Source organism: Pagrus pagrus (assembly GCF_965226575.1).
Source record: "Pagrus pagrus genome assembly, chromosome: 22".
In the NCBI taxonomy this organism is placed as follows: Eukaryota; Metazoa; Chordata; class Actinopteri; order Spariformes; family Sparidae; genus Pagrus; species Pagrus pagrus.
The window spans coordinates 2,609,932-2,627,398 of record NC_140204.1 but is presented as its reverse complement, the minus strand read 5'-3'; the positions used below and the strand labels follow the sequence as shown (position 1 = coordinate 2,627,398).

The following is a 17,467-nucleotide window of genomic DNA, read 5'->3' as shown; positions in this document are numbered from 1 at the left end:
GGTAACTGCAATGCTTAGGAAAACCTTTTTTTTTTTAACTTAATAACTGAAGTTTAAAACCAAGCCTACAGTGCTTTACAGGAGGAAATGGTACATGTCACAATGAAGTTATCGATACTGTAAAGTTAAATCTCAAGTTATAAAGTCAAGGAAATACTAAATAAAACAAGACCACACCCCATTTTTGATCATGCACCATCAGGAATACAATTTTTAAATCAGTCCTTAAAGTGACAGGGGGCAAATAGAGAGAAGATAAAACTAGAGTAATGTGTGATCGACAGTTTGTTTTGTTCCAAGTCTTCACACACACTATGTCAAAGCTACGGCAGGCAGGCGGGAAAATCAGTAAGTGAACACACCTTACCTGATTACAGATGAACAGGATCAGAGTACGAGTTTTCTTATTTGAGGACTTTGATCGGCCAAATGACTGCATGCTTCTCTGACAGGAGGCGACTTTGACACAAACTGCAGGTACGTAAGCTTTTCAATAATTCAGTTATATGAAACTGCTTATTCTATATAAGTTGTCCAACATACGGCACTGCTACAAAAAAATCATCGTCATGCCTGGATTTCAGCATAAATGTTTTGTTCTAAGCGCCATATGAAGTGACTTTGAAAGCCATGTTGTTCGCTTATTCTGTCTCATCCAGTCCTACCTCATGTGTCATCATCATGCGTTCCTTCCTGTTGGCTCTTGTCTTCACCTCTCTCATGTTGAAATGTAAGTAACAGCTCTTGATGGTCATGCTAATACGATGATATTCATTAAAAAAATTTAGGACTACAGAACTGTTTGTAGAAAGAAATCTGGTTGTATTGTTCTGTTTCTTATTGGAATTAAAGGTGAAAGTCTTACTTGATACTATGTTTGTATTCGTGGCCACATCATGATTCACTGCTTTTAGTTTTACTAATAATGCTGCTGTCTTTTTGTGATTCAAACAAGATGAGAAAATGGACCAGGACATGATTGAGTCACAGGACAAAGAGAAAGAATCAGAAAAAGCACTTGCTACTTTGACAGAACAGATGAAAGACATTGAGAACTTGACAGTGCCACTCCAACCACAATTTCAAAAGGTAAGACTGAATGTTGCACAAACTAGTGCCTTATGACTTATTATATTTCAAAACCTAACTGCAGTTCATTTCAGAATGAGAGACAGGTGCTTATGAATGTAATTCTTCTTGGATAAAAAGCTGAATAAAGACAGAAAACTGGTCAAGCATCTCGGAACTGTCAAGGCTTCTATAAAGGCGTTGCGCAAAAACAATTGGAATAGTCATTTATGTTATCTTGAGTATACAAGCCAACATATGATACAATGCATGTGCTCAAAGTGTAGATATTGAAGAATTTTCTCTTATTCTCCTCTGTTCACAACCGTCTGTCTTTCCTTTCCGCTTAAGCGACAGTTATTGAGGAATAACACCTGCTTAGGAAAGGTGTAAATTTCCTATGTTATTTATAACATTTTTAATCTTACACATCGCTGCTGCAAACATCTTGTAGGACTGACAAACTCCCTCCAGTCAAAGTACTTTGCATCATGACAGCAGTGCAAATGTATGTGTTTTGGAGGAGGGGCTCAGAAGTAGGCCTGAAGGGAGGGGGAATATTTCTGGTTCAATATTTCAAACTTTGGCACTGATCTAGATGGTTTCTACAATCTTACAAACCCCTGCTTTAACAAGACTCATGGTTAACTATTTTACTATTTGAAAAGAGATAAAATTGTATTCTATTATAATCAATATTAAATTGTACTATTTCAATTATTATCGTTGTTTTATAAATTTAGTTGTAACAGTTTCATAAAAAAAAAAAAAAAAATCTACCAATTGTTTTGTTTTTTTCTTTCTGGGAATTAAAGCTGGTTTATTTCATTTTTCAGAATTCCACAAAGCAGAACCAGAAGGACCAGATGGATGATACCATGCAGGACAGTATTGAAAGTAATGTTTCACTAAAGCTAATGACTCGAGCCAAATGATTTAGAACTAAATGTGAAATGATTTACATTTTGTTCAAAGTTAACAGATTTGTGTCTGTTGTTTCCTCCACAGAAGTAGAGAAAGAAGAGCTGGCGAAGAAAAACACACAGCTTCAAAAGGAGTTGCTGAACAAAGACAAATACTGGGAAGATAAGGTTACCACACTGACGGAGGAGAAGACTGAACTGGAGAACGAGAGGGATCAACTTAAACAGAGACTGGAGGAGGTGGAGAGGGAGAAGGAAGTAAAGAAGCAGAAGCTTCAGGCAGTAGAGAAGGTAACAACAGTTGACATTTGACACAACAGAGAAATTAATAGAAAAAGAAAACTAATTGTGCGACAAATTGTGCGTTTCATTTTTCAGCTCTTACGGTTCATGTTTACACACATTTGTTTTCTCTGGTCCAAACAGTAGATTACAGAGTATCTTTGGTAGATCCGTGATTGTCACGTTTCCATGACGACTGACCGGAAAAAGACGCGTGGTCATGTTGACGTGACTCCAGATTGTAAAAATCTCTGAGGAAAAAAATTAAAAAACCTGGTTGTGGTTGGTTGAACAGCATTTCAAGAGTGCAATCTGTAAGACCTGGTGTTACATATATGTCTTATAATAACACATGATAATGATAATATTTTAAAATTTCCAGTCAACTTTTAACATTGATCCTTATGGAATCACTCCTTCTAAGTTCTACTAATGAATCTGTTACCTATAGGGCCCTGCCATCAGTCAATGGTCAGGGTCAGGCCCCTGACACAAAAAAACACGCTTGGGCACCGGAGGGCCGCTGGTGGGCCACCCTACCACCGGGCTTAACATGTTTCCTGGGGGAAACCCTGTGAAGCCAATAGAGATATCACTTTTATCAAACATTTTTTCTGCCTTTTTTTCTTTTCAGGGAATTACAGCTTGTTTTTTTTTTTCCATGTTACAGACTGACACAACGCAGAACCAGGACAGACTGTTCTTTAAACCTGCTTTCACTGCCCTCAACCTTGACACAGCATTCTTCCTTCTACTAATACATACTTGTGGAGGTAACTCAAACACTTTGGTTTTACAATTTATTATGTTTAATGTTGTTATTTAGGAACCTACTGTATTAATACATGATATGTAATCCATGATTTTTAGGTCGACTTCAAAGATTTATAGATAACAAAGGCGATTTTTGCAGTTGTGAAGCTCCATCCATAGCATCATTTGTGGTTTCCAGAAAGTGTAATTTTATGACAACTGCCTTAAAATCAAAGCATATTTCTCTGTAACAGATGACACTGTTCATCACTGAAAAAGTGTTAGTGAATTTTTATTTTTCTCCTTTTATTTCAGCTGATTTGGTTCAACCCATGTCCACAGTGTCTCAACACATGTGGTCAGTTGGTGGCTTGGTTGAATTGGCTTTTTGTTTCATTCTTGCTGTTTATGCCAAGAACAAATGGAAACGTAAGTCCCACTACTGTCACTTTCAGTCATATGCAGCATGATTCATTTATTGTAAAAAGTAATGAAAACTAACCCAAGTTTCATAATTTTAAATACCATGGACGACATTATTGAACGTAAAATGCCATGAAAACATTGTTGAAACTGATATTTCCATAATAAATAGTTTTCTGTCTCATTTTGAAATGTAAACGTAAGCTACAGCTTGTTGATGGTTACATTAATAGCATGTTTCAGTGTAAAGCACCAAACCCAGTGTTACTCTTGATAATATTAATAACATTTTATTTAGTTTTATGTTGTGTGTAGTGGAAAAAAACTGAACCATACATCATGCTTTTTACTTTCATAGTTCATTCAAAACATACAGTATCTGAAATGTCTCACTTTGATAATAAAAAATAAATAAATAAATTCCATTAGAGAAGGAAATGTTTAATTTACTGTAATTGTGTTTGCTGTCTAATAAAACATTTTTGGTGTGTTTCTGTGTTCATCAATGTCATGTCTTTTCTTCACAAAAGGTGACAAAGCTGATTTGCAGAGGGAAAATACATTTCTTCAAAATCAATCACAAAAGATGGAGAAAGAAAGAGACGACACCATCGCTGAACTGCAGGAACAGAAGGAAGAACACAAGAAACAGAAGCAAAAACACAAGAAACAGAGGGAAGAACTGAAAAAACAGAGACGCCGACTGAAGGAGCAACTTGAGGACAACGAGAGAGAGAGAGAAGAGAATAAGCAGAAGCTTCAGTCAGTCGAGAGGGAAATAACAGAGAGAGAAAAGGTGTTCGACAAACCGCAGGCATTATTAAGAGAAAAGGAAAACCTATTACAGGTTCAGTGGAAACTGGATGAGACTAAGAAATTTTTGGAGAAACAGATACTTGACAGAGAGAAACTGCTGGATGGATTCTGTTAGAGATTCTGTTACCTAGAATTAACAGACAGAGTGTTCGAATCTTTATAGATTAGCCAAACAGATGCAAATGTCAACGCAATCAGAGCAAATAGTCACCAAAAGACCAACATGCGAAAAGATACAGCATCACACACATTTCATTGGTGTCTGGATTAAATGTCAAACTACAGATGAATAATTCATGTTTGCTGGGACTGTTGACAAAAAAACATATGAATTGTAATTTGAAATTTATGAAACAGGGTACAGTGTTTTATGGGGATTCATATAATAACCAGGTGCAGCTAAATGGCAGCAAGGACAACATTTATGATGGTCCAATAAGAACCACTAGATTTAATTAATTGTGTGCAGACAGAATTTCAGAACATGTACGAGATTTATGATGAGATTTAGAATATCTTTCAACATATCTATAAAAGGTGTCAAATATATGGGTGCGCTGCTCTGTGATGTGTTCGTAATGTCACGGTTTTGTTCAAAATTAGCTGATTGTTGTAAAATTGTTAAAAATTAAAGACTACACAGAAACTGAAACAGGGAAAGACAATATAACTTTACAATGAACATTTTGTAGATTTTCAATATAAATGTGCTTATTATATGTTACAACCAAACAGCAGTTTTATTTTTGGTTTGGATTCTGGCTATTTTTACTCTACAGTCTCCCAGTAACCACAGGTAACCACAGGTAAACTGAGCTGGATAAGGAGCACTTAAAGGTTTGGACTATTGTTTTCTCACCAACTGTTATCAAGGATCTTAAAAACACATTATAACAAATTTTAAACAACAAAAACATAAATAGCAAAGAACAACTGTAACATGGGGACGACATTAGGGATCACAAGGATATTAGGACATTGATGTTAAGGCTGGATAAGACTGATTTATTACAGGTGCAGCATTAAGTGTTACTTGGTGAGTACAGTTGTGTAATTGTGTTACTTATATTAACTGTTGAAAATCTGCTTTAGTTCATGTGTCTTTTTACTGTAAATATGCAAACATTTACAAAGTCAAAACATTACAAGTGGCTTTGTAATATTCCTTAAAAAATACTTTGTTAAAAGATTTTCTCAATAAAAATGCTTTTTCTAATGAATGACTGCTGCTTTTGTTTCTGAATAGTCTGCTCTATAGTCAGTCTATAATAAGATGACCACAAAGGTTTAAGACTGAGGCTTGAATGAGTGGTCAACATTTTTTTGAAGCGCTGCCTAAGACATCTTGAACAAATGTTGGTTGAAAGGCTACGTGCTAAAAGGAAGCAGATGTCCAACTCCATTTTATAGAGCTGATTAAATATTAACCAGCGCTGTTGAGTCAAACACAATAAAACAACTCACCATCTTAAAATCCTGACATCAAATCTCATTATGTTTGAATTGTATTTTGTGTATTATTCATTGTTGTAAATGTACAACTTAATTAATTTCCTACAACTATGGCCACGGTTCAGTTATTATATGTGGTATAGAAGCGTAGACATACAAATCTGTATAAGTGCTACAACGTGAACACACCTCATTCAGTATACATGGTATCATTCAAAACACAACATGTTGTTTGAGGACTTTGACCATTCAGTTTACTGAGAGTTGAGGCGAGGCACGACGACAGTTTGACCGTCAGGTATGTTGGATTTTCAAATTTAAAAATTCTATCTAATCTTTTGTCAAGATTTCAGAAAATGTTATTACAACGCGTTCGTTAGTTTATACATACTTTGTAACCCCTTCCCAATAATAATTACAGATGCAGTTGCTAACTATACTTAGCTTGCTGGTCCTCCAGTAATTTAAATTCTATCTGGAGTTACGTCCATTTTAAAGTGGATTTTCACAGTAGCCTACTTTTGTTAATCAGCTCAGTGAGAAATTTGGCTCTTGTGTGAAAATGGAGTCAGTTGGTATTAATATCTTTTGATTCTTTTCTTTTCTATTCTTGACTTTTTTAGCAGTCGAGGATGATTCCCGTTAAGGATGTACGTATCAGAGCTGTCAGTGTTTCGGCTGTCTGCCTTCTCCTAACACACTTTTGTGGAGGTAACTTACACACATACATCAATAACGTTTTGGTTATTGATTTGGTTATTAAGGCAACAATTATGTTATTTTGAGTATCTCTAGTAAGTGCACATTTACGGTTAGCAAGTTGCATCTTTTTATTCACAAGTTTAACTTAAACTCATGCAAAAAATGTAGATTCAGATCCACAGTGACGTCAAGGTTGGTGAGTTTTTTGTTGTCTCACTGCATTGTTTTTTGGATTACAAATATAATATAAAATGCAACTCATTCAATTCTGTCATGCAGGCACATAAGTATGTTGGATGGGGATGTGAGTGATGGGATCCTACAGGCAAAACAGTTAAGGTCATTTTATATGAGAGATCTGTTTGCTTATATTTCTGTCTATGCTCCTCTCACTGGTTTGAAGTGGGTGGGGCTAAAAAAGGTGATGTAACATACCTGTTAGCACCAATTAGGATTTTGCAACATTTAAATATTCCAATCAGATGACATACCATGATTGTTGCAAATCAAGTTATATATATGTATATGTCAGACAAATACTACTATATGGAACTTGTTTTTTATTCTGAAAAATATGAAACTAGCTGTACTGCATCAATTATGTTACATCCAACCTGCTGGTGATTTTGCCTTAAATGAACAAAGCTTATTTGTGCCTCTTGGACAGTTTTCTAGCACTGAAACTCTAAAGATATCACAAAGGCCACAAACAAAGATGTTCATAATAAATGTTCAAGAACAGAATTTAAAATAGACCTACTTTTTCCCAGGTCAGTCACAGGAGTTCGGTCCACCTCAGCCAGTCATGGCTATGGTCGGTGATGACATTGTTTTGCCATGTCAGCTGGAAGCTCCTGTGGATGCTGTTTCCATGACAATGGAGTGGGGAAGACCTGACCTGGACCCCAGATTTGTCTATGTGTGGCATGATGCTCAGGAACTTCCGGTGGACCAAAACAAGGCCTACAAGGGAAGAGCATCACTGTCCATCAGCAAACTGAAACATGGAGACCTTTCACTGACACTCTCCAAAGTGAACGTCTCTGATAACGGGGTATACAGATGTTACATTCCAAAACTGAGTGAAGAGCACTTAGTTGAGCTTCTGGTTGGTAAGTCCAATGACTTCACTGTCTTATATATACAACTTTTCTACTTCAAAGAACAAAGTTCAACAACATCTTTGTCTAATTCACCCATTGTCTTGAAATTTGAAGTTCACTGTCGTGTTATAGGCGTTGTTTATCAGCCCTTTCTTTTTGCAACGGCAAAATTAGACCACATTAGCAAAATCCAACGATGCACTGCTATACTAAATGTTATTAAAGATTACATAGCCCATTATAGCACTGAATATCATACAATTACATAAATTAAATCATACTCTGTGAAACCTGGCCTTTATGAACACAAAGCCGATGTTATGGCAGGAATTTATTAAAAGGCACACACGGAGGTCTACCTCAGTTGCTCTCATTTGCACTGTTTTTATAAAGAGAGGCAATTTATTTATTTTTTTGTCATAGTAGTTAATTGTCAGGTTCAAAGAAGAACAGAAGCCAATTATTTTGTTAAAATTTGTCAATGATGTGTTGCTAAAATATTAAATTGTTGACTATGTATACTCAATAACATGGGCCACAGTTAGACTGAGCCGATGCTGTTGTAGTAATTAAGGTAGAAAAGATGCTGTACATCATTTAAAAACTGAACCATTAATTTGTTTGAAATTTCTCCACATCACCAGGTGCAGTCTCCTTACCTGGTATCAGGTTAGCAGGTATCCACAAAAGCAGCAGTGGAGTGATGTTAGACTGTCAGTCTGAGGGCTGGTACCCAGAACCTGAGGTGTTCTGGCTGGACGCTGAGGGAAACCTCCTCTCTGCTGGACCTACAGAGACAGTCAGAGGTCCTGATGACCTCTATACTGTCAGCAGCAGAGTGACTGTGGAGAAGAGACACGGCAACAGCTTCACCTGTAGAGTCCAACAGAACCACATCAGCCAGACCAGAGAGACACACATACATGTTCCAGGTAGACGTGATTTCAGAGAACCATTTTCAGCTTCCAAATCATAAAAAAAGAGACATTAGGTTAGCTGTCCAAGTTTCATAAAGGTGATGCTCTCTTTTTGTTTTTGTTTTAATTTCAGATGATTTCTTCATGGCCCCATCAAGTTGCACTCCTTGTGTTGCCATCAGTGTGTTGCTTGGTGTCATGTTTGTTCTTGCAGTTGTCCTTTTGGTCTGGAAATGGAGACAAACTGGTGAGAAATAACAATCATTTCACTTTTTTAGTGATGATTTTCTGTCTATTACACTTTATTACCGCACAACTCTGTTTGGTTATCATAAGCATAACAGATGATCATCACAAAACAGTATAAAAGTTAGCATTCATAATGTTTCTCAAAATGAATGGTTACGTCCTTTTGGTCTTGAAATGGAAACCAGTAAGCCAAAATGGATTATTTCTAATGTTTCTCTTAAACTTATGCTTATGATATGTGGCAAATCATCTCAAATCCGTATTACTTTAAGTTTTTGCTGAAAAAGGTTAATTTATCTGTATTGAAAATTCAGATTGCATTATCAAAGCGTTATAAAGTTTATTATGTAAAAGGAACAAAGGAACAAAATAACACTCAAAGTCAACCTTTATTTTGCCATCCGATAAGGTGTCAGAGAGGAGCTTCCTGTTTGAAATGGTGTGAGCTGTATGTTGAAATGAAATGATCTAGAAGTACAGTAAAGATATGATTTGGTTATACTTTCAACAATTTTAGTTTGGTCTCTGTGTCTCATGCAGTTTCACAATTGTTTTTTCTAAAATGTGTTGTGTAACACTGCTTCTGTTTCTACAGAGACAAACACTCGCTACAAGAACACAAATGAAGAGAAAGAAGAAGGAAGCGGAGAGCAACTCATGACAGAGAGCAAGAAAATGGAGGATCTGGATAAGATATTGGCAAAACTCAATGAGGAGTTAAACAACAAAGATGAGGAACAGAAAGAAATGACAAAGATTATTGAGATACTGAAGGAAGTGAGTGACAAACTAGTGAAGCAGAAAGAGCAACTCATCAACCAACAGCAGAAGGCAGAGAAACAGATGGAGGAGAATGAAAAGAAGTTTAAAACAGTGGACAAAGAAGTAACAGAGAAGGAGGGAGATAAAACAGTGAACAGAGCACAGGGATACTTAAAACTCAAAGAAATCATACAAGAGGCCAACAATAACCTGGGGGAGAGAAAGAAAGACCATCAATATCTGCAAATGAACACAGAAGAACTATTGAAGAGTATCATGGATGAGATCAAGACAATAAGTGAAAAGAAGAAGCAAGTAGAGAGCAACATGCAGGAAATTAAGAAACAGATGGAGGAGATTCAGAGTAAACTTCAGTCAGAGAGAAGAGGGAAGAAATAAGACAACAGAACAAGTTGGGGCCGAGCTAGTGAACATAGTCGAGCATTTAACGGCTAAAGAGCCAGATGTGTTCAGATGAACTAACAGACACCAAGAAACACAACTAGAAGAGAGTGAATTCTGAACTTACATTCATCAGGTGTCCAGAAACACGGTGCTAAATGAATGTTAATGCTGCTCAACTGCTGGACGTGTAAATAAGAAACTGCTTCTGGACGATGACATATGTATTTAAAAGTTGATGATATGTTGTATTAGCTTGTGTTTCTACAATACAAAAACGAGTTGAGCGCACTGTTCAGACGAGCTCCTTCAGTGGTAATGTATAAGACCTATACTGTAATAATATGTATGTGATGGTTACAAACTCTCACATTGATTTGATTGCATCGTTCTCCAACACTCCAGCAGGTGAATGAAAACTGTAGAGTGTTTTCTGCTGCTGATAGAGAACAGACAATCAGGACTGAGGCACCCAGTTCAGAAAAACAGCAGCAGCCATTTGAAAAACAATTGCATTTTTAAAAATTTCGTTTATGATTATATTGTAGTATGATGATGATTTACTTATGCATTGTTCTTGTTCTCTTGCAACTTACTACCCATGTGGGCCATATTTGTTGCATTTATTGAGCATTATCAAAGATAATATGAACTAATGTCAAGATTGTCAATACTTTCATATCAACATAACGTATGCAATGTATTTTTAATTTAGCCAATAAAATCACAGTGGAAAAATACAATGACAGTTAAAAAGGGGGGGAAAAAAATGTTTGTACCTGTGGATGTTTTTTGTGGTGTTTTACTCATTTTGGGTTTTTTTTTTAATTACCATGTTATTGTCTGTTTTGATAGATATGTTTGTTTGCTTTTTATCTAATGTCTTCATTGGTTAAATTACGTGTGTGTGTGTGTGTGTGTGTGTGTGTGTGTGTGTATGCTTGTGCATTTGAATAGTTAAAGCCAGTGTATGCTGTAGTGTATATAAATAAACTGTACAAATAAATGTTCTATTGTTTGATCAAATTCGTGTCAAAATTTCACCATGAGAAATATATTTATATAATGAACTGAGCAAAATATTTTGGGGAAACAACAGCAGCATGTCATGTTTACTTAACATCATTTTTCTGCTGGCAAATAAGCAAAAAAACAAGCTTGTTAGATAGTGTGTGAAAAATGACATTATTTAGCAGAGTCAGAAGTAAGAGAGAGCACAATGCTTCAGTGTTTCAAGTGTCTACTTCTCTCAGTTCTGTGCAGAAATACTGTGTTGGCAGTTTTTAACATGAGAAAATATTAATACATTCAAATATGTTCATTGTGATCTGTAAAGTAAAAAAAGAAAAACAGAAAAAAGAAAAATGCTTCAATGCTGCTTGTCTTGTTCTCTTGAAGTGATTTTTCCAACATTCACTTTTTAAGTTAAAAAAAAAAGCTTACTTGAACATTTAACTTCCTGTATGTGTCATTTGTCGTTTTGGAAAGCTAAAATTGTAGAACAAATTGACGTAAATATTTTTAAAGATGCTCTAGTAAAGAACAGTCCCACTTGAGCAGAAACTAAATAAAACTTTCTCATCACAGCAGTTGGTTGGATCCAGTCTATAGATGAAATGTCTCTGTTAATATAAAACCAGTAACCAACCGTCGTCACAGTTTCTGCTCTATAGAGTTATAAAATCATAAAGTGATAAACAGTCCAAGGTCTAATCTGAACCTGGACAAAAACCAACAACTTCTTTCACGGTAAGCCGGCTCAGAACTACTTTTCAATAACACTGTTTTACATTCTGATGATGATTAAACAGTTGTAATTATATCTGCTACTTTTGTTAAGATTTTGGTTTCACTGCTTTTACCCAAAATCACACTGAAACTGTATAAAGCAACACTCATTATATGACCGAGTGCAAACAAAGAGCTTTTCTCAAGGGCAACTGTTGTGTCTACATAAATCTACAATGTCTGAATGAAGAAAAATAGAACACATATTATACTTTATCAGATATACAATATCATCTATTTCAGTAATTGATTTAACTGGAAACAACTGTTACTAAATACTTCCTTTAATGTCATGTGCATGCTACTTTAAAGTGATTTAAGTTAAGATACATTGATGTTCAGACTACTTGTATACACTGAACTGATCCTGGTTTCATCCTGGAATATCTGTCAGGTTAGTGTTTTATATATTTTTTGAAAACATAACTTTAGTCACCTTGAATTCCTCTTTTCTGTGCACAGAAGAAAATGTGTCTCTTCAACTGGCTTGGATTCTGGCTATTTTTACTCTGCAGTCTCCCAGTAACCACAGGTAAACTGACTCACAGGATTAAAACATGCTTAGAAAAATCTAATCCCACAAGTCCCTGGACCAAATGGCAAAACATTTTTCCTGAAAAAAAAAAAAAAGTGTGTTAATTTGTGTCTCGTCACCTGAACCCAACTCGGCACTAATGGATAAATTCAAGGCAATCTAAAAAAAAAAAACCTTCAGACTTTAAATTGTTATAACGGTCTACAAGAACATGCTAAACTCAACACAATTCACCTGTTCACAGAGCACAGCTGGCTTACAGTCTGCAGCAATCATTTCATTAGATGTTCTACTTTCTGGAAAATCCAAAGAGCAAATCTGGAAAGAAAACAGACTCATAATCTATTAGAAACTGTATCTCTGCTGTTTGTGATTGTGTTTTTTTGTACATATTCTACATAAGTGCAAGTTACAACTAGACAAAATGCGAAAACGCACAAACGCTCACAGGTTTTTTTTTACCCTTTAGCAGCCACTTATGTTTCCTTTCCTTACAGGGCAGTCAAACCTGATTTGTTCAACTCAACCAATCATAGCCCACGCTGGAGATGATGTCATTCTATCCTGTCGCCTTGATCCTCCCATCAGTGCCAGTTCCAGGGCAGTGGAGTGGACCAAACCTGGGTTGGACCCCGAGTACATCCATGTTCACCAAGATGGACGGCTGGTGTATCAGAGTCAAAATCCATTGTATAATTACCGCACGGCTCTGTTTGTGGATCAGCTGATTAACGGAAACGTCTCCATGAAACTCTTCAGAGTGAAAACCTCTGACGCAGGAAAATACAAATGCTTCCTTCCTTCATTATGGAAAGAAGCTTTCATCGAACTGAAGATAGGTGAGAAAACGTGTTTGGGAAGTTTTGTAGTGGAACATACCAGGATCATTGTGCAGTTGGAAAATTGACGAATTGGCTTTTCAGAAGTATCAGTAGTAAAAATGTGCAGCTCTTTTATCTGGAACAGTTGAAAAAAATATGCATTTAAGGCTTAATTAATACAAATATTATAGTATATAAAAGGATAATTCCAATTGATTAACTTCTGTGTTGTTTTGACTGTTATTTCTACCAGTCAAAATGACATATTATAGTATATTATTAAAATTGATGTTATAATAATATAGAATAGGGGGATCTTTGAGAGATCTGATCAAATAAGTCATACCAGGCAGAAACATGACAGGTTGGACAATCAGACAGGTTGTAAACAACCAAACAGCTTCTAAACTAGTGTTTGGAGGTTAAACTAAATGTAAGTGCACCTGAAATGTCCATAATATTCCCTCAACACACAATAAATACAGTGTTGAAGTCAAAACCTCAAAGAAACCATAAACTGTTGACTTATAATATTTTGCCGGACCTGGGGTTTGTTACAATCTGACTGCTTTGTGTTGTTGGACATTCTGATGAGTTCATGTTCATGGACATGACACAGATTCATGTTCCAGGTTGAAAAGATTTTGAAAAATAGTTTCAGCTTCAAACCACCCTGCTGGTTGGTGGGTGGCAAACAAACTATATGTTTTCTGTCTAACGTGAAGTTTTATAGAAGTGTTTCTCTCTCATCTCATTCCAGAAGACGTCTTCATGGCCCCATCAAGTTGTACTCCTTGTGTTGCCATCAGTGTGTTGCTTGGTGTCATGTTTGTCATCGCTGTTGTCCTTTTGGTCTGGAAATGGAGACAAAGCAAAATTGGTGAGAGAAAACAATCATTTCACTTTTTTAGTAATGATGTTCTGTCTGTTACACTTATGGTTATGATAATCGGAAGAGATGATCATCACAACACAGTATAAAAGTTAGCATTCATAATGTCTCAAAATTAATGGTTACGTCCTTTTGGTTTAGAAATGGAGACGCAGGAAAACCAGTAAACCAAAAATGTATTTGCCATTTCTAATAATAATTTTTCTCTTATGGTTATGATACGGCAAATCATCTCAAATCAGTATTACTTAAAGTTTTTGCTGAAAAAGGTTAATTTATCTGTACTGAACATTCAGATTGCATAATCAAAGTCTTATGAAGTTCATTATGTAAAAGGAACAAAGGAACAAAACAGCACTCCAAGTCGACCTTTATTTTGCCTTAAAGGATAACTACCGTTTTTTACAACCTGGACCTTATTTCTAGCAAACTATATGATAATTTACTCACCCAGATAACTTTGGTGTCATTCGGCATCGTTTGGACGAAATTAGATCCAGTGTAGCGCCGATATATCCATATAATGTGAGTGACGGGGCAGCGACACACAGCCTCTATATAGCGCATTATCTGCCACGAAACTAGTTCATTTCACCAATATTTTGTCATGATACGCTCGTGCTATTCCCCTCTCAGTCCGGGCTCGTCCGTTATCAACATCCGGGGTCAAACTAGCAGTAGCAGCTACAGGTAAACAAGCTGGGCTGTCGCGGGTGCGCGCGCAGCTCAGAGACGACATCTTCCAGGTCAGAGGTAGTAGATCAGCCTACAGACCCCGGATGTTCACAACAGACGAGCCCGGACTCAGAGGGGAATAGCACTAGCGTATCGTAACAAAATATTGGTGAAATGAACTAGTTTCGTGGCAGATAATGCTCATAGAGGCTGTGTGTCGCTGCCCCGTCACTCGCATTATATGGATATATCGGCGCTACACTGGATCTAATTTCGTCCGAACGACGCCGAATGACACCAAAGTTATCTGGGTGAGTAAAGGATCATATATTTTGCTGGAAATAAGGTCCAGGTTGTAAAAAACGGTAGTTATCCTTTAATCCAGAAGCACAGTAAAGATATGATTTGGTGTCATATGAATGAACTAATGTTCCACAAATGTATTTTATTTTAGTCTGTGTGTCTCAGACAGTCGTTTATCTAAAACAGGGGTGGGGAACCTTTTTCCTATCGAGGGCCATTTCAATTTTCATACCATCCCTCAGGGGCCATGATTTTTTTTGTTTAAGGTCAGCAGCTCACAACATATTTTTATGGCCTTTTTAACTTAATTCCAATAACATAAATATCATGACCATTAATTAACGTTTTAGCCAATATGATCCATGTCAGTGTGTCTTACTGTTTTAATCCAATTAATGTTTTAATAATCTGTTCCTGTTGGTTTTATATTCACTGATGTTTCGTAGTTTAAGCAGTAGATAACCTTATAATATACCTCAAATCATGAAATTAAAAAAATTCAGCCCTCTAAAATGTCATATATCAGCTTTAAATCACTCGAACATGACAGATCTGAGTTATAACCCCCTGAATTCAGTCTGCTATTGAAAGAAAACTGAAGTTTCTCCACAGACTGACAGCAAACAACCTTATAACGTCAAATCATTTCAGAGCATTCTGATGTGACCAAAAAAATCAGCCCTCTAAAATCTCATAACAGCTTTAAATCATTTGAAAATGACAAATCTGAGTTGTCTCATAAGGTTATTACTAAATTAGCTACTGACCACGAAGCTAGCCTGCGTCACGTTGTCCTGGTCCCTCAAACTCCGCCGGAGAGCGGGAACTTTACCCACCGCGCTTGTCCTTTCACGTCGTCCATTTTATAATGTTTCGCGCTGTAATGGCGCTCAAAGTTTGCCTTTTTCATCCGGACAGCGCGTCCCCACACACCAGGCACACGGGCTCACCTCTCAGGTCCACAAAGAAGAGCTCATAAGTCCATTTGTCCTGGAAAGAGCGACACTCAACTTCTCTTTTTTAGTCGCCATGTTCCTTTTCAGGCGACACTAGTCTCCTCTCGTTGTTGTCACCTGTCAATCACTGAGGACACGACATGATGACAGTTATGCTGCCTTCATGTGCTATGGTACAGATGGTATTTTCCACTTGTGATCTGGTATTTACCAGTGCGTTGTGTTCATGTGCTTTTGTTGTTGTACAGAGAAAATAAGCTCCTATTGACATCTGCTAGCATCTGCTCTGGGGAGGTAAAACCAAACCATAACGGTATTTTAAAAACTGACCCCGAGTGTTAACGCATCATATTACAATTGTCAATGGAGCAACACTTTATAGGCTCCAAAAACGATCCACTTACAGTAGCAAAACACGTTTAGTAGTGTACATTGCTTACCATTCACAAATCTTTCGTTGTTCGCCGCCATGTTGAAAAGGTGACAGGTTATCTCATCTCGGCAACTCGGGCATCAAAAAATACGAGTTGCCCAGTGGAAAATACCACATGAAAGGGTGTTCATGTGCACTTTTCACGTCGTCTTTTGGTATTTACCATAAATACCATAGCACATGAAGGCAGCATTACACTGATGTTGTGTTCAATGACCTTGATCATGGCCCGGAAAGACAGACACCAGCCCTGGGGGCATTTAATTGCACATTTGAAATAATTTTTACTGAATTAATTGTTTGTGTGTGTACTTACGGGATTGCCTCACGGGCCGGGAGGCCGGAGGTTCCCCATCCCTGGTCTAAAATGTGTTGTGTAACACTGCTTCTGTTTCTACAGAGACAAACACTCGCTACAAGAACACAAATGAAGAGAAAGAAGAAGGAAGCGGAGAGCAGCTCATGACAGAGAGTGAGAAAATGGAGGATCTGGATAAGATATTGGCAAAACTCAATGAGGAGTTAAGCAACAAAGATGAGGAACAGAAAGAAATGACAAAGATTATTGAGATACTGAAGGAAGTGGGTGACAAACTAGTGAAGCAGAAAGAGCAACTCATCGACCAACAGCAGAAGGCAGAGAAACAGATGGAGGAGAATGAAAAGAAGTTTAAAACAGTGGACAAAGAAGTAACAGAGAAGGAGGGAGATAAAACAGTGAACAGAGCACAGGGATACTTAAAACTCAAAGAAATCATACAAGAGGCCAACAATAACCTGGGGGAGAGAAAGAAAGATCATCAACAACTGCAAATGACCACAGAAGAACTAACGAGGAGTATCATTGATGAGATCATAAGAATAACTGAAAAGAAGAAGCAGGTAGAGAGCAACATGCAGGAAATTAAGAAACAGATGGAGGAGATTCAGAGTAAACTTCAGTCAGAGAGAAGAGGGAAGGAATAAGACAACAGAACAAGTTGGGGCCGAGTTAGTGAACATAGTCGAGCATTTAACGGCTAAAGAGCCAGATGTGTTCAGATGAACTAACAGACACCAAGAAACACAACTAGAAGAGAGTGAATTCTGAACTGACATTCATCAGGTGTCCAGAAACACGGTGCTAAATGAATGTTAACGCTGCTCAACTGCTGGACGTGTAAATAAGAAACTGCTTCTGGACGACGACATATGTATTTAAAAGTTGATGAT

General features: G+C 37.0%; 1 protein-coding gene and 1 long non-coding RNA gene across 2 annotated transcripts; one reads left to right on the top strand and one right to left on the bottom strand.

Annotated features, from left to right (window-relative positions):
* Window positions 1-7,047: 7,047 nt before the first annotated feature.
* LOC311252056 lies at window positions 7,048-10,659 on the bottom strand. The gene is made up of 3 exons (XR_014621481.1): window positions 10,224-10,659; window positions 8,182-9,156; window positions 7,048-7,382 (listed from the first exon to the last, which is right to left on the bottom strand). It is a non-coding gene; the product is annotated as an uncharacterized lncRNA (long non-coding RNA).
* A 6-nt stretch (window positions 10,660-10,665) lies between these two features.
* On the top strand, window positions 10,666-17,221 carry LOC311251851 (uncharacterized protein; the record flags this gene model as incomplete). Its single annotated transcript, XM_084344496.1, has 3 exons — window positions 10,666-13,014; window positions 13,757-13,876; window positions 16,656-17,221. Exons 1-3 carry the CDS (start codon window positions 12,654-12,656, stop codon window positions 17,219-17,221), a joined length of 1,047 nt encoding a protein of 348 aa, XP_084200622.1. The 5' UTR covers window positions 10,666-12,653.
* Window positions 17,222-17,467: the final 246 nt, after the last annotated feature.